Raw genomic sequence first — 18,517 nt, 5'->3', positions numbered from 1 at the left:
TTCAAGCTGGCTTTGGAATATTTCCTTTTATCTTATTATAGATTTTTGTCTCCAGGTGAGCTTATTGCAGCTTTTTCTACCAAAAAGAAATTTGGTGGCATATTGCTGCTGGAAACCAGTATCAAATTTCAAAGTAACAGGTAACAACTTCAGGAGGTGAGGGAAAGAATCATTAGGGCAACTACAGGAACCCCCAAAATGATATAGAGTGTAAGAGAATACTGCAGAACATTTTTAACACAAAGACGGCAACCTGCATGTACAAACATGGATAGAGGAAAGAGGGAAAACTACACAAACCATTTTTGCATAAGGGTTCTAACAGGATAACTGTGTCATCTATCTGCATTTCTGCACAGGGCAGAGAAGTTACAGGTCTTACTCTAACTGGTGTGCTACTATTTCATGTGCAGATTTATCACTTTTGCCATTTCTGTGTTGCTAATACATCCATATTTCTAAACAAGAATACTTGTGAATTTCTAATTTTTTGTGAGAATATATAATATAGAAGTATTTATTATCCAGAAAAGTCATACCTGCTACCAAGGATTGGCTCCCCAGAGGCTCCCAAAGCAGAATAGTCCATGCCATAGAAATTCAGTCCTAAAAGTATTTTATTCCTCCATTTTGAATCAGGATCCAGTACTTCAACACAAGCTCGTACCCAGGGAAGGGGGGAGTTTGGACCAGGTCTGTCAAGTCAGCAAAAATTAAACAGGGTGTCAGAAAAAGTACATGTTCATACTCATCCTTCTCTTTTTGACCAGTGTAAATGTAAAGAGCAAATTACGGGACACAAAAATCAGTGAGGATGAACCTACAATTCCATCAAGGTTAAATGCACATTCTTCAGTAGCTTGAAGTGCTGATACACAAAACATGCTTGCCCCACTCCTGACTTTTTGATTCAATTCTAAGGTGAAGGGACATAAAACTCCTTCCTAGGGGTAAGAAAAACTTTCCCCCTAGTACATTTTCACTGGGCCTTGCACAATGCCTACCCTATAATTCAAAACCCTGTATGACTTCAGTTACTTTCCAATACCATCCTCAATGTTTTTACTGCAAGATGGCAAAATACACTGGGACAAAATCCACCATTTACTTACAGAAGGAACTATAAAATTAGTAACTGGTAAGCAAGTTTCAGATTGTGTGACACTTATTTATGGGAAAAAAACCTAAAAATTACCTAACAAAAATGTACATGAAGAAAGAGAGTATAGCATTAATACACAGAGTAATTAAATTGTCATGTATGTAACATCAGGATATTGCACTCATTACATTCCTACCTCACTGGAGAGGAGAGCAGGCTTTCCCTCAAACACTAACATGACAGAAGGCATTCACTAGCATGGTAACAGAAGTATATCCTAGTCTTACAAATATCAACATCTGCTACTCCCTAGTAATTACCTGCCTCAAAGCCTTCATGATACCTGTGTCATTAAAACTCAACATGCTAATACAGCAGAGCAGTGTTGCTGGGAACTGTGCTCATATTTAAAGGCAAATCAAGTATCAACTGTTTAAAGCTAATTCGTTCCACAATGTTATTATCAGTAGATTATTAGCGTACCCATCCCGCAGAACTGTGCTAAATAACTCAAAGCAAAAGAACCTGGCCTGGAAAAGAGTAAGTACCAGGTTAACCTTTCAAAAGGATGCCTTTTCAGCTTGAGTACAAAGTCCTCCATAATATCCAAACCCCAGACATACATTGCTGTTAAAAATGTACTGAGTTAGCAGCTTGTTAAAAAATCATCTATTTTAATTACTAATCCAGGACTTTAGTATCTGATAAACTTACAATACACTATCCACTAAACTAGAAAAAAAAATGAACTTGTACTGTAGATTTAACAGACTTAAGTAGGAATCAGCTCCTTCAATGATATTTCTGATGTCAGATGGAGTCTTACCGATGTGGTGCTGAATAGTCGTACGTCATGAGACTGAAGCTGTCTATTACTGAGGCCAACTGATCAAATTCTTTCTTTGTGAACATTCCTGGCTGGTTTGTCCTTTCAAAACAAAGCAAAACAGAAACAGGAAGAGATAAATTACTACAATAACCAGGCTTATTCTCTCCTTTGGGTTTCATACCATTTCATCACATAGGAAAAATCTTTCATTCTGAGGTGGCAAAAAAAAAAAAAAAAAAAAAAAAAAAAAAATTTTTTTTTTTCACTGCCATTTTTGTAAAAAACATCTAAGAAAAAAAAAATAAATTCAATGCTATGTAGATTGCCAGTGGGAAGAATCATACTTCCACAGCATACTTACCAAATAAGCTTTTCCAGCACGGCTACAATAGTTATTATAAGGGCTGTGGACTAATCAAATTGCCCTAGGTAGCAATCAGTTGAACTCTAAAAGCTTTTACGAAACCTTTAATTGCTTGGGCTGTTAAACTGGTTTTGACACTTACAAAACTAAGTTCTCTGAGGTATACTTAAATAAATGGATGGGTGCAGCTTTAATAGAAAAATATACACCAAAGGTAATTTTTTTATTAACCTCCAAAAGAACAATTTCAGTTTATACTGTACTTAAGAAAGACTAAAGAAAGAAAATCTGTTTTCTTTAGACAAAACCAGATCCATTTCTTTCTTTGGGCAGGGGAGAGGAAAGAAGAAATCCATTCTATGACCTTCTCTAGACATAAGTCTAATTATGCCTTCAGCATATCTTGGTATGAAATATGGAATACCATTCTTACTTCCCTCTTTTTTTTTGTTTATTCTTGATTTACAAAATATAGAACTGTATTAATATCTACCTTATCTTCATGGGTGAGGGGGTGTATATTTTGTTTGTTTTGGACTCAGAGAGGCTACTGACTTCCCTCAGTCATTCAAGATGGAAACAACTAATTCACACAAGTTGCCTGAAAACACTGTTTCAAAGAGAATTTGTAATTTCAAAATAGCAGCACAAATAGCACAGCAGGCAACATAAGACAAACTTAATCACATTGCAAAGATGAGGCTGGACTAAAACAGAGGCCAGGAGAACCCTGTTCTCAGCCAGAGGGCTCTGAAGCATGTTAACATGAGGCAAACAGGTACAAAAGCAGGATATTGTCCCAAATAATCTGGGACAGCAGTTTTTATAGGGGGACATTGCAAAAGAAGAGAAAAGGGAAAAAAATGTAATTTAACAGCTACAAACTCGGAGGTGCATCTCTCCCATTTAAGAGGCAGACTTACAGGATTGTACAACATTCCTCTAGAGAGCAGAGGAGAGAGACTGGAGAATCCAGACCTTCACAGCAATACCAGAAACTGCTACTTGATCTACAAATTGGAAGCCAACCCTTGTCTAGGCAAGGTATGCTTTTAAAACCACTCACATTCCATCTTAAATGTAAAAGCCAAAAAGGTGCTCAGTGACAGATGCAAGTAATAAACAGAAAAATCACATATTTTGACCTTTATCCCTTTTGGATCAGTGTGCAAATTCTACATCCAACAATATGTGCTGTGTGGATCACCAGAGCATAACAGTGTTCATTTATCCGTTCAGAAGGACACTTTGTGTTCCACTGCATAAGGAAAGAGGTGAACAAAATGCAAGTTACAAAGTGGGGCAGATTAAATCACGTAACATGCCTGTCATGTTATAAGACAGCAAAACATGAGTGAGATGTGCAAGAATGTAATCTGTATGAAGCATAATGGTGTTGCGGTATGTTGCTGCCTGTTCCGAGCTTCCCCCCCCCCCCATTCCAAAGACATGTGCTCCGAGCTCCTTTGTTCCAAGCGCGGGCAAAGCCAAATGTAACTCAGACTCTTCAGCAGTGTCTGATTGGCCGCTCACCCCGGGTCCGCCCCCAGTCCTCCCCTTTCCCCTTCTCCTAAAAAAGATGGTCGAGGGGAGGGAAAAACGCTCACTCAGCTCAGCGACTTTCCTGCGAACATTTCTGGTTGTCTGTCTCGTTTGAAAGCTTCTAACTGCAGGGAATTGAGCGGGCAGGGAGCTATATTTCTCCCTCTTTGCTTCTGCTGATGGTATTTGCTCTGCAGCTGATTCAGGTACCGATTTTAGAGCTACTAAAGTGCTAGATCGCCCTTGCTACCTCTCAAGGCTGCTCGAGGCTTTCTAAGGCATTGAAATATAAGCGCTAGCCGGTATAAAGCTGAAAAGATACCTTCCACAGCGGTAGTCTCAGATTTTCAGAACCAGTGATATACTGGTCATAGGAAGGAGAAATTCCATTCCTTTCCTTCAAGGGTTGTAACAAATTAAATCCTCACTTCTGGAACCTACTGGTAGACCTGAGGTTTTTTATAGTTATCTGCTTGTCATGTACTGCAATTGCAAACTACAGTTGTTCTACAAGAATTAAAATAATAAATACATTTTTGAGACAATGTCATGGCAACTTGGATGTCTGTAGGCAAAGCAATTTCCTGATGCAAACTCCAGCAAAACACATTTTCAGTAAATTGATTGTGATTACTCCTGAAGGGAAAACCATAAAAAGTAATTATAATGTGTATTAGATATTAGGGCAAGTTGGATTGCTTTATAGATTAAGCCAGGTAGTAACTTTAATGAAATTTGCATGTGTAACTTAAGAAGAAACCCACAGGTTAAAACGGATATTGTCATAATTTCCTCCAAAGCAATTTTGTAACTCAGCTATTTCTGTTACAAAGGAATGCCATCCGAGTGGCAATGGCATAAATTTCCAACTTGGAACAAAACCAGCAGCAATGAATATACTTTGTCCATTAATGTACAGTGTTAAAATAGCAGCACTCTTCAAAAAAACAAGCACCACTCACCATTTCAATAAGTACCACCAGTCAACTCTGCTCCAGTCAAGCACTTTGGGAAAATGTCCACTGGAACAAAACCAGGACTATTTGATTCACGTCTTTAGAATTGCTCCGAGTCAAGAAAACTGGCACTCAAGGATAAAACCTAAACATTTCAACAGCTACTATACTTAAAATTTGAGGTTTTCCAATCATTCCTATATTTATGTAAACTTAACTCAAGGGCAGGTATGTTCTACTGACTACTTTGTTGAGAAACTCAGCACAGAAAGTCAGGAGACTTGGCACAAAATAGGCAAAGTCCATGAAAGGAATATTTTCGAAGTCTAAGTCAAAAACTTGTCATTCTTCTAAACTTTGAATACCCTTTCCAAAACAGTCAGTAAAGTGGCAGAAGCTTCATCATCATTTATTAGCTCTGTAAAATATATATAGAATCAAAGAATCATCAAATATGCTAAGTTGGAAGGGACCCACAAGGATCATCAAGTTCAACTCCTGGCCCTGCACAAGACAGCCATGACAATCTGCCCATATACCTGAGAGCGTTGTCCAAACAGGTCTTGAACTCTGTCAGGCTGGTGCTGTGACCACTTCCCTGGGGGGCCTGTTCCAGTGCTCAGCCACCTTCTGGGTGAAAAACTTTTTCCTAAGGTCCAACCTAAACCTCCATAAAGACCATAAAAAGAGCCTGTATTTAGAGTTACCCTAGTTTGCTAAAACACTCAAGCCTAAGTCCTACTGTCTTTGTAGAGAATTTGGCATAACTTAACCAGTTTGCTGAATATTTTCAGTCTTCTAAACTGGGACAAACTCCGCTCTCACTTGGTCTTATTTTTTTAACATGGCTTGTTTCATTATAAAACTTTATGAAGAACATTAAGAGACACTGCAGAAGGAGAGGCAAGAGTAACAATTGAGTTTTCTCTGAAAATCTGCTCTTAAAACTTCCACTGGTCTTGAGCAAGCCAGGGCTCTTCTCAGCCCCTTTGCAAAACCAGACCCAAACTCTTCTCCTAAGATCCTGAAACTCTCCCAGAGCTGAGAGAAGGATGATGATGCAGGAGGGGCGGAGAAGGAATGAAGATGGAATGGAAAAAGGATGTCCTGGGTGGCACAGCTGGTGCCCCTGGCCCCAGCCCTGGAGCTCCAGCCCCCTGGGATTGTCCCATGCCAGGACTTGCTCCCTGGGGCAGCACTGTTCCACAGTGCAGGGGGAATGGGGAGGCCACATCAGCAATGGGCCTGGTGATACCGCCCTGACCTGATCGGAATGCAGGGCACCAGGATGGAACCAGTTTCAGCTCATGGATATCCTCAAAGAGTTAAAATTCCCAGGCATTCCTGCTAGTATCAACTATTCCTATTCAGCATCCATGGGTGTTTTCAGTAACTTGGATTGAACAAAATACATTAATGTGAATTATAATCAACTGAAAAACTGAACTGTATAAATTGAATCTACAACCAAGCCTGCTCCTCGGCGCATCCCCGAATGAAACAAACATTTGGAAGATAGGGAAGGGAAAAGGAAGACTGATTTTTCTGGGATTGCTGAAAACCATTGACATACACTATTAACAAGAACAATTTTTTTTTTTAATCTGAGATACTTGAGGGTTTTTTACTATTAAATAGGCCTTAAACTTGTTCAGGCAACTTCTCGTAGTTACAGGTTTGGTTTGCACTATTATTGAGAAAGAACTGGGGTTTTTAGCTCCTTTCAAGGCAGCTTCAATGTGGCAGTGCAATATTGTGTCTCAACCTATGCAACCAGGCACTATATTGTATTTTTATGTCTTCTTTACCCAACGTGCTTTCCCTGTTTCCATGAAAGAGCTTCTCTGGCATTGAAAAATACTCTGGTGAAAAGCAGATGCAAAGCTAGTAAGTGTTCAGACTTGAGTCATCACTCAACCTACTTTTCTGATTGACAATTTAGGATCCAAAAATTTGTCTTACACTTCACGGTCTACTTTCAGTACAGGGTATGTGGTTTATCTGCCTGGCAAGCACATTTCAGGGAGGGAAATTACCTAAGCAAGACTATACCAATGCACAGTATGAAATGCATAAACAAATCTCCATAAAATGAGACATCAAATGTGTGACAGGTATAAGTTCTGTCACTTAAAGAGTGACTTGAAAATGCTCTGGCACTGGCAATGAGGATGATATAAAATTCCACAGTAAACAGAAAATCAAATTGTATCCTCTATCTTATATCATTAATATTTTAAATTAACACTCTGAGGTGAATGTGTGTTACGTATTATTGAAAAGGAAAAGAATCGCTCAAAGAAATGAAGCTTTATTTTTTCTTCTTTCTGGTTTGAAATGACTGTTAACCTGGAATGATATTTATCCCATATTTTTCAATTTTCTGTTTTCTAGAAAAATCTGTAGGATTATATTTCTAAAATACCAGCCAAATGTAAACACTTAAATTCCTTGGACCAACAAGCCTTTCTAATGGATATAGTATCTATTCTTTATAGTATTTTTAAGTATTTATTAAAATGTGTAAGAAATATGGACTTAGCCCTGTAAAAATACATTATCTGGAATTAATATAAAAACTGTCTGTCACTCCTGTTTAACATTTAAGGGATAAGGCACCATACAACAGCAATTCAGAGAGGTGGCTTTCTACAAAAGCAAGTAGAATTTATCAGTGCAGGGGAATGATTAACACTAAGGATAGAAAACAGGGCATGGGAGTGCTGGGTGTGCAGAAAGGGGGTGGAAGAATAAAAACACACTGCAGAGAGGAAATGAGAGTTTTACTTTCCAGTTCATTGCTTTTTTACCTAAAGTGGACATTTTTTATTCTGTGACATATTTTCCTCCTAAAAATCAGTGAAGAAGCTGCCTTACACAACATCCACGGAAATCCTTCTTGTAAAAAGCCTCAGGAATACAACATAATCTTTACAAGTTCTCCTCTTCAAGTAAGAGAGCAATGGCAACCTGGCAGAACTCACAGAACAATGATTCCCCTGAGAGCATAAGTCTTATTTGCACATATTCCTGAGAATTTGTCAACATTTCCCAATGGCACACTGCCACATGTATATAAAAAAAACCCCTATTATTGGGACAACATCACAGACTCAGAAGAAACCACCTGTTTTCCTTGGTATTTCCATATACACAGCTTAGAATTCCACAGTCTCTTTATACTATTTTATCTTTACATGTCTAAAATAACTGCGGGGGTGTTTGTTTCACAGCCTAGAAGGTTTATTACCCAAATCTTTCAAATTACATACAGTCATATGTATCAAAATTCCCATTAATGCTTTACTGGTAAGTATTTCTGTAAGGTTTTGAGTTTGTAGTCTTTCATACTGAAAGATTGGAAAAAATACTTCAACAATGCAAGCTGCTTTCATTTACTTTCAAATGAATCTACACTCTCAATTACTTCTTGTCTCACTACAATTACTCTCAAAATGATATAAGGAGAAAAAAGGTCTTTTAACTGACTGCTCTTCCCTGCGAGTTCAAACTGCATTCTCGGCAGGTTACCTCACCTTCACCCTCCTTTATAAAAGAGAATTTTCCTGTATCCTCACATCTTTGAATAGCCTTCATAATGGAAAACTGATTGATTTTCTGTTTGCACTATAATTCTATTTCAGAAGTCAGACTCTCAGTAATGACTTAACTTTCTTGTCATGTATAATTTTCTGTAAAGCAACTGTTTGCAGATCTTTCTTCACCACAAGATATTATTGGTTTTCATAACTCGTTGCAGATAGGAGCATTACAGTATAATGCTACTGCATTTTATGAACACAGACCACTGAATTCAGCTAACACAAATGCTGAATAAAAATTCACTGTTTCTTCCTGCATGAAGTCTGTTCTATAGAAAATGGAAGAAAGAGCTACATGTCTACCCTGCTCATCACACAATTATAGGCATTGATAATGAAATAGTCAAATGTGTAAACAAGATCAATCTGAAACCATTTCCTTTTTCAGAAAAAATCCTCTTGACAGTTTTTTAACTACCCTTTCTCATTTTAGGTTTCCCAAAACTCTCAGAATGACAGCCACTGAAGTAATTTTCCACTATCAGTACTTAAGAGAACAATTCTACATGGATCCTGGTTTCCATGGATGTTTTGCAACTAGATTTTTCATTTACAATGCCCTCTTACAGCTGGGTCTTAGGGGAAAAAAAAAAGATATGTTATCTGTCCAGCTGTGTATTTTCATGAAGTAACAGGGACCTGACTATTCAAATTCTATGCCTATGTCAATTTGGCTTGAAACTGGTCAAACGCCAAAGAAGTTTTAGCAGAGAGATGAAAAATGTCAGAGAGAAAGCTTACAGACACCTTGTTACCTCAGAAATCAGGCTAAAAAACAGAATTAAGGTCTGTCTGCAACAGCATTTTATGAAGCAGTCAAGTCAACAACAGGACCTTGAAACAATACTGCTGTTCAAAATCATGAACAATAATTACAGATCTAATCCCTGCTGTCAAAAGAACATGACCATACTGAATGTTTAACCAATGAAAGAGAGATCCTTGGGTAGACAAAAACAGATTTACTACATAGTGGGGGGTGAATTCCGTGCAGTTGGATGGAGATTGTAAAAAGCACATGTAGTGGGTTGAACCCGAGTTGATGGACAGACTTTTAGACCAAACGCTTCTTGTAATTTACATATTTACATATTCACAGACAACAGATCAAGGCTTTTGCAGAAACGCATGTTACTCAGGCATTTCAGAAAATGCACATGCTTACTGTAAATTCAAGTATCTTCACCAGCCTTCAAAATACTGATTTCTTTTTCTCTAATTCCTTCCCAAGAAAAAAATGTTGCAAGAGGTGAAGCATGATCCAAACACAGTATCTGATCTTGCGGCCTACAAACCCAGATCAATATGACAAATCAGGGATCGTACATTTCAAAACCAAAAATGTCCATTGAACTGCAGTGTTAAGGTCAGTCCATTTCAGGAGAAACAAACAAAACAAAATCCAATTTAGTATAAATTTCTCCTCCCAACTTTTTTATCTGTTTAACAGTCTCTGTACAAAAGTCTTATTCCTCTTAAAACAGAATGAAAAATCAATTCCATAAAATGAGTGCAATCACCTCTTGTCACATACACTCTTCCAGTCATGGTTTTTTGTCTGGTTCTACTCAGAGAACACTCTCCCAGTTTCACACACTAAAGTGCTGGAACTGATGAACACAGAGACAAAAGCAAGAGGTTCCTTCCTTTCTCAACTAAAGCCCATCTTCTTAACATCTCCAAATCCCATTTTGCTTACATAACACAAAAGAATACCTTATTGTTAATATGTCAGAGAATCATCATCCCAAGAGATACAAATTATAAAAGAATGAGCAAATGAAAAAGGAGATTGGAACAGTATGAATATTCCAAGATAACTGCTTTAGCAAACCTGGGCTGGACGTTAGGGAGAACCTTCTAAAGCTGTAGGTAGTCTGGGAGCACAGTTCTGACATCCATTAATTTGTAGATTTTAAGGGCTTGCTAGATAAACTTCTGCTAAAAGTAATGTAGTTATAGGATTTTTTTTTATTTTCACCTTCCAGTACTATGCTATTCTGAATAGTAGCTTAAATTCAGAAGTAAAAGCCTGCAACCCCACTTGTGCATTGTCTTTGGTGCACTTACTTCATTATAGGAATGGTGACACTCAGATGCCTTCAGAGCATAAGGGCTATCTGTCCCTTGTCCACAGAAAAGATCACAATTTAAAATAAACAAACACCTCTGCTGAAAAACACAAGCCACATTACTGACTGTTTTCAAATTTTCTCAATGGCAAAAATCTCTTTACCAAATTCTCAGGTAGGAAAGATTAAGATAGGTATTTTAAAACCAACAAAACCTAGACAGCTTGACAAGCAAGAAAATCGTAACTGAGAGCTACAGATTCACAACACTAAAGCCCTGGGAGTGGTTCCTTCATACACTCCAAGTGCTTCATATCACTAGGGGACTGTGAATTATAACAGACTGACAAGTGAAAACTTGCTATATTTTTATCAGGAAGCAGAATGGTATATCTGTACCTAATGAATTTTTAGCAGAACATTAGGGGCTGGCACTCTTCTTTAATACACATATCCCATCCCAGCTGTTGCCTTTGCAGTCCTTGCTCTCTAAATAGGGAGAAGCACGAGATCTGTTCTTGCCATGGAGTAGCCTACACAGTTTTCATGAAGCCAAACTAATTACCTGTGGCCCATCTGGTTTAAACCAGTAACAGAAGTCAAGAAGGGGAAACATGCCAACCAATATATGTCCTGAAAAGAAAGCATGAAATCTCAGCAGATGGCTAGGGACAACTCAGCCTGAAAACTGCTCTGTCCTCAGAGCTGAGGCATGATGGCAGACCAGCCACTCACAAATTCTTAAGTTACTTGCAAAATACAGTGTATCTGAAACTCTTAAGTCAACATAAGAAATACACGTTTCTTGTGTGCATGACAAAACCAGACAAGATGACTACCAAAGAAGAAAAAATTCATTTTGATACTTATTGTATTTACAAGTTCCATTTTTGGGAAGGTCAACTGCTCTCCTTTAATGCTGTTTCTGTTATGTTGCTTCAGCCTCTTCATAGGAGCCATTTAAGAAGGACTATGCACAAATGAACATCCACTGTGTCACCATTTGCTCCTCCTAATTTCCAAACTATTCCAGTGCCTTTCATGCCAGGGCTTAGTGCCCAGGCAAGCCATGCTCCAATAGCAGAACATCATGCAAAACAAACTTGTACTCTGGAGCATACGAGCCTAATTTAAAAACTCTAACACACCAAATGTAGCCTTAATTCCTCCTTGCATAAAATGCTCACCATTTTTCTTCTCTTTGTTTTTGGAAAGTTTTCCAACTTAATACTGAAACTTATGCTCTACACCAGCTGGCTCAGAATTGGTAGAGCTACAAATGATAGATATGTGGAGGATTACATTCCACCCTTTCTTCTCTTTGACTGCTGCTAGCTAACCTGCACATAATTTTAATGATCCTCCCTAGTGGGAATTCAAAATGTGTACACTTGCTTCAGAATGTGTCAGTACAGTCAGACCTTTGTTGCATTGATTTTATACAGTAAGGTATAGTCTTTAAAAGAGCCAATTCTAAAAATAAATTTGTTCCTCTTGAGTCCTTTCTGAATCTATGCAAAATGCATGGAACCTCTCATGGCTGCAGCCAGAGCTATGTGGTACTTACCTGGCAGCCCACCAAACAGCAGCAAAACCAGGGAAGTCATCAGCAAGGGAAACAGATGTAGTTTAGAGTCATTAACAAGCATCCAGATTTACTTTAGCTAACACAATTCACTTCAAAAAGAGATGTGACTGACAGACCTATACTTTGGGCCTTTATACAGGGAAAAAACATGAGCCCAGTAGCCTGACACTGAGTATGATTTAATAGTATTACCGTAATTTGAAGACATTATTAAACTTTCTCCAGTAACTGCTACTCAGAAGTAGTCAGTAATAATTTCCTACTGAGTTTTCTGTTCCCCTCAGTATAAACTGATATATCAAGCTATATCTTGTGATCCAAATCAAACATATTATACAAGTTCTCTAACATGCAATAAAAATGATTATGCCAGTCAGTTAGCCTAGACAGCCTTCTTAAGAGTCATTTCTATGTTTTCTTGAGTGCTGAATTTTATGCACAGGGCCCAATTACAAATTACTCTCCATGTTCCTGACAGTCCCTTTTCTTTTAGGATACTCACAGGGAGATTGACAATTATGGAAACAATGGGGGACAAAGTGTTATTACCAACTAGACACAACAAATATGAAACTGTACATAGTTAGCTTTCAGATTTTCCCTCCCAAGTCCCATTTTCTGTATATTGATTGTCCAAAGAGATTGTCTTCCAGCATCAAATATCCTTATCAGCAACAGTGAGCATGCAGAGCATATTTGGTATATACTTACTAACTCTACAGTAAATAAACACTTATCATTTTCAAAATTGCTTGCTTTTCTGTGACCTCATTTGTCAAATTGGAAGGAAAAGCATGAAAGATTATACATGTGGAAAGCTCAGAAAAATTCAGCAACAGTATTAGTGATTCCAACAAAATAAGATTATTATGAGCATGTTTCTCATGAATATTTTAACGCTTCATAATTTTAGGTGTATATATCTGTAAAGCAGAATCCTACTTAATAAACAGTTGCCTACAAAGTCGGTTTCCTAATATACCATTATTTGACATAATCTGATAATTAGAAACTTCATCTGAAACAAGCAATAGGTTTCCTGCTGGTTTGATCCCTGTTATTATTTACTTACCAAAATTTTGAGGCTCTACATTCTGCCCTACATAGTCCTGCCTGAGAATGATGCTAAAAGTAAGTGATGGTTTCCATTTCACTCCAAAACAGACACATGTTAGAAGCCATGTATAATTTAATTGAATTTGTTTACCATACATTATCATAAAAATTACCCTGCTGTTTACTTGCATATTCTACATCAGAATTTCTACTTGCTACAAATACTTCTAAGAAAAACTGTGTGTATATATACAGTGGAATAGTAAACTAACAAACATATCATTCTGTATACACAAAGTTATGGCAAAGCAATTGAATCTGCAGCAACTTCTAAAGATGACAGATTACTGATATAAAACAAAAATATAATTACAAGTATCTGTTCATAATCAGTTTCTAGGAGACCGAAACACCTATTTCCTTTATCACATTTGCAAAACACTGGTCAATTGTGGCATCCATTAGGCTGAGCAAGTGTGAGGTCAATGAGCAGTTATTCATTGTATACTCTTCCTACTTTTCAGTCAAATATGTATGTATATTTACACAAAAGGCAGAAAAGAGCATGACAGCACAAAGTAAGAGGAGGGACGAGATGTCAACCCTCCTGCCAGTCTTTCTCAAGAGGCAGAGTAGCAAAACTAAGCTGATATTGACTGCTATTGGATAGGAGTAATGAAGATTGCATAGATTCTGGTAATTTTCATTGCACAGCAGCTCTAGAAAGAAAAAGCTGAAGATAACTAGGACAGTACTTCACATCCACAATGTTTTTGCAGCAAGAATAAAGAATGAACTGAGTAGCTAAAATGTTAATTTTGAAGAAGTGGCAGTTTAGTGGTGGAAAATACTGACAATACATACCTAGAGAAGTTTTAAGTAACAGGAAGAGAAGCTGTATATTTTTTTTCCCTCACATATGCAAATATGAAATCCAAAGCTAGGGATTGCTTGCTGTATTTTGATGGGACAAGAACATACATTATGTTCAAATACTTGAAGAGAGAAAGCGGTTTGGGTTCCTGCAGCTTAAAATGAAAGCAGCTGCACTACAGCTGTGCATCTCAAGAAGTCAATAAAGACAGACAAATTTTTCTAGAAGCTGTGAGGTTAAGTGTGCCTTTTATCAGGGAGAAACATGTTTGGTTTTAATTTAAATACTGCTTTGATATATGCTATCAGAAACTAGCCAGGAGATAACAAATTATTCTAGCTAAACTGTATGCAATTTACCAATAGTAGCACTTCTTGAGAATGTCAGGAGGACAATGATAGCTCCAATGGTTTGTTTACAATGTGTTTCACTCTTCGCATTAATCCCAACCACCATGTCCCACAAGGTTAAATGAAACCATCCTGCTCACTGACCTCTGCTTTGTACTGGCAGGCATGCTATTAAAACACAGCAAAGAACGGCAGCTATTTTGCATACATTTACTCAAATCAAGGATCAAGGCTTAACACATCTAGTTATTATTATGCTAGACTTGATAAAATTGCTGAAGTATAAAGCTACTTTGTGCTACCTGAGGCTTCTTACACGACTGAAACAATCTTTTTCTAACACTGTCTTCCGTGCATTTTAATTATGAGGGATACATACAAAGCTCCAAAGTTTTAGAGATTTTTCAGCAGATTTTTGATATTTTTTCTCAGAAATGCAGCAGTAGCTACATCTGTAATTCTAAAACTCTTAATAGTGACAAAATAAAGGGGACATGACAGAGGAGATGCAACTGCTGCAACAGGCAGGAACTCGTCACCATTGCCCCCTATCCCTTAAGTCACACGTTCAGTCAGGTGGAAAGATGACAGGGAGTCTTCTGTGTCATGTGCCCTGTTTGCCTAACAGGCCTCTCCCAGGGAAGGTAGGGTACGATTCCTGTAATCTGTTTCTCTCTTGGACTCCTGGATACTCCTCAACCTAGTCACCTCCTCGTGGAGTTCCATGAGGTCTTTCCAGTTCAGGAAACTCCCTGAGCAGCATGCTAGAGTGCTCCACCACAGATCATGCTGACAGTGCAGTCTCTCACCTCAGCATCTGAGTTTACTTATTTACTTCACAGTTTACTTTCTCTCATTTATGGATTCTGCACAACATCAAGAGATAAAGAATCATCTGTTATTCAAGGAGCGGCTACTGCCTTGTAGCCTGAAGACTGGTGTGATAAAAGGATATCCATCACACAGGACAAATTGCCTGGTGCATATCCTAACCATCAAAACGTTAATAAAGAGTAGAGTACCATATTATGAAATGACACAGCCAATGCCATTTTTATTTCTACTTTGTCCAAAGAATTATACTTCAGGGGACAATAAAAGTCCAAGGAAAGTGACCACTAACAGCCTAAATACAGAGTTATTTAACACTCTGTTTAACAAAACTAACAGCTTTTAACGAGTGTATACTGAGACTTAACATATTTATATCATATGTCTAAAGCCTGTAATAAACTACAAATGCCAGGAAGGCAATGGTTGTGCAACCACAGATAGATTGAGAACCTCTGTGAAGACAACACCATACCTACAGCTTCCAAGAACTTTTTGTCTTTGCTCTTTCTCAGGGCAGCAAGAAACAGGAACATTACTGGTGCTCCTTTCCATGATGGCTTATGCAAATAAACTTAATTTTCTCTACCTGTTGCTTTATTTAGAGTAACTGGGACATACAATGGATAAAATGGTTGCTGAACCTGGACAAAACATGCAATAATCTAGTCAGATGAAATGCAATTTACTTGCAGATAGAAAAGAGTTACTATACAAAGTCTCATTTTTTGCTTTGAAAATGTATCCCCCATATTATAAAGCATTTAAGTACAGAGAAACAAAATAACCAACCCAATGCCTATGATTTATGAGAACAGGTGCAACCAAATTTCAAAATCCATCTGCCATATTTATTCTTTTCCCCCTAACATAGTTATGCACGTGCATATTTAGGCATAGAGATAGTTCACTCCAGCACAGCTATCCTTTTTGGAAAGAGGCTTGTGAAATCAGTATAAAAACATCCACATAGCTTTCCCCAGTGTAATTTCTGCAGCACAATAAAACACTGAAGTGCATATATTTAAGGCAGGAATTTAATCAAGCCCGGGATTAGTAGGACCAATGGAGTTACTCACCATCAGCAATGGACAGAATATGCCTGGCTACCCACTGACCTTTTAGAAATGGTACTCACAGTTTACATATGCATCAATGTCCATGCATGTCAAAAGCAGTAAAATTCTAACTTTTTGAGACAATCTGTTGGAAGACAGGGTGGAAGTCTCCAACAAACCACCTGCTCTAGCAACCACTGCAATCCTTGCACGTCTCTTCAGACATCTGCAACTGCAAGATTCCAATCACAAGGGAGAATTACACACACACTTTGTAAAGAATACCTTTGACTCCTGCTGTTCCTCTCTCTTGTAAATCACTTATATTTGCAGGAAAATCATGCAATTTCTGGACATCAGGTGGATGAAAACACTATTTCAATCTCTGTTTTCCACCATGGGAGCTCTACATGCATTCTCTGTGACAGTAAAGCTTGCTAGAGAGATTCCTGCCTCTAATCAGCATCCAAACACATTCCCAACCCTTGATTACTTTTGATTATGCCAGCACAACTGCCTCTGGTTAATGTAGTGAAAAGCTATAAAATGTCTGAATTAAAAAACAATACAAAACAAAGAGAGTGAAGTTTTCTTTTAGTCCAAAACATTTTACAAGCAAACCAAAATCCAAAGGCACCACTGGAACCTTTAGTTACCAAAGCAAGGTTCAGTAGAGGATCAGTCTCACTTAGTTTTTGTTGCAAAAGTTGAACTTGAGAAGTTAAACAGATGACCCAACATGCTTTCTTCCTGTATCCCACACTTGATGTCATGTGCAGGGCTGCATTTTCCAGACAGATTTTCCCTCAGCAAACTAGTATTTTTAGCTCTTAAGCGTCTCCTTTCAGATAGCATTTGCTGACAGACCACTTTGATCTTAATGCATATCAAAAGAGTCTAAATTACAAATTCCTAAATAAATTGCTTACATTTGACTCCTCTCTTTAAATTTTAATCAGGGTAGAACACAGAAGGGACAACGTTTCAACTCCTAGCATACCAGTTGGGTAGGGCGTCCATATACAGCTTGTCTTCTTTATCAGTCTATTACCAGCTGCTGAACTCTGATATCTTATTTGATTCTTGATGGTACTTATTTCCATGCCTTTTGCTGTATTTTTGATTAACAATCTACAGTGATTCCAAAAACTTAAGAATGTAAGATGCGTTAAAGCACACTTTCAACCATGCATAAGTGTTAAAACCCAAAGTGAATTTCAAGACACAAGATATTTAATACACAGTAGGAGGCACTTTTCAGTTCAAGCCTGGCATCCTATAGATCAAATATTTTCAAGTACAACTGCTATCCAAAAAGTCAAGTAAGGTAGAAAGTTTCAGGATTCTGATTATTGATATCATTGACTCCAATGTATTTCTAAGCTTTAAAGAATGCATTGACATTGTGAATATTTTAAAATGTTTCTGTAAGTTATGAATGTATTTGCAACAACCCGTTTACTCAAAGACTTAAAGTGTTTTTTCTGGTTAATGCAATAAGAACACATACATGGAAGACATAGACAGGTGGCTTATGTAAGATTACTGATTGAAAAGAACATGACTCATGAATTCCCCGGGGCAATGAAGTTTTACGGATATATCCCAAAAACTTTAGGAATGCATAAAGATATATATATAATTGGTTTAGAGGAGTGAGACTTTGAGATTTTTATATAAACTACAGCTGTTATTTCTCACAGGTCCTCTACAAACAGGCCACTTAGGGACAGGCATGTAAAACTTAATTCAGGTTAAAAACTGCACTTTACATAGGCATCTCTTCCCAGCTCCAATAGGGCATCCCTAAATCCCAGATCAGAAAGGTTTCAGAACTGTGACCTCACTATTGTGTCAATATGCAGGACAGCAGGAGGCAGCAGTGACAACACAGGATCCAAACCTCAGTGTGGTGTTCAAGAAACAGCCCTGATCAATAGTTACCTTAAAAATGCAAATTCTGGTCCAGGCAAAACATGTTTAAGAATCCAGAGGTTTTAAAGAGGCTCCAACTCATGTTTAGGGATTTAGAAAAAATAGACTGTAGAGTCCCACGTGACTTACAGAAATAAAACAGATTTAGGTCCCTCTGGCTGGCCTTGGTAACATCAGTAGGTATCACAAGGAACAGGAATGCTGAGGTTTGCACTATTCTCCACTTTCTCCCTACCACCAAAAGTGCAAATGCACTTCAAATGCGAACCCTGTTTATAGCAACTACTCAAATTCTACCAGAGCATGCATTAGCATTTTAAAAAGCACCTGTGTGATGCAGTGACTGATAAGGCATTTT

General features: G+C 37.8%; 1 protein-coding gene across 1 annotated transcript in view; it reads right to left on the bottom strand.

Moving 5' to 3' along the window:
* Positions 1–18,517, bottom strand: part of CHID1 (chitinase domain containing 1) — a 102,024-nt gene that overhangs the window by 64,142 nt on the left and 19,365 nt on the right. Inside the window, exons 8-9 of the mRNA XM_082283637.1 lie at positions 1,929–2,030; positions 540–695 (exon numbers count right to left, since the gene is read on the bottom strand). Coding sequence (XP_082139763.1) covers positions 540–695; positions 1,929–2,030 — 258 coding nt within the window. The remainder of the gene's footprint in view (positions 1–539; positions 696–1,928; positions 2,031–18,517) is intronic.

Source organism: Coloeus monedula (assembly GCF_965178545.1).
Source record: "Coloeus monedula genome assembly, chromosome: 6".
Taxonomy (NCBI): Eukaryota; Metazoa; Chordata; class Aves; order Passeriformes; family Corvidae; genus Coloeus; species Coloeus monedula.
The sequence above is the reverse complement of the archived record's forward strand: the minus strand, read 5'-3'. Positions and strand labels throughout refer to the sequence as shown.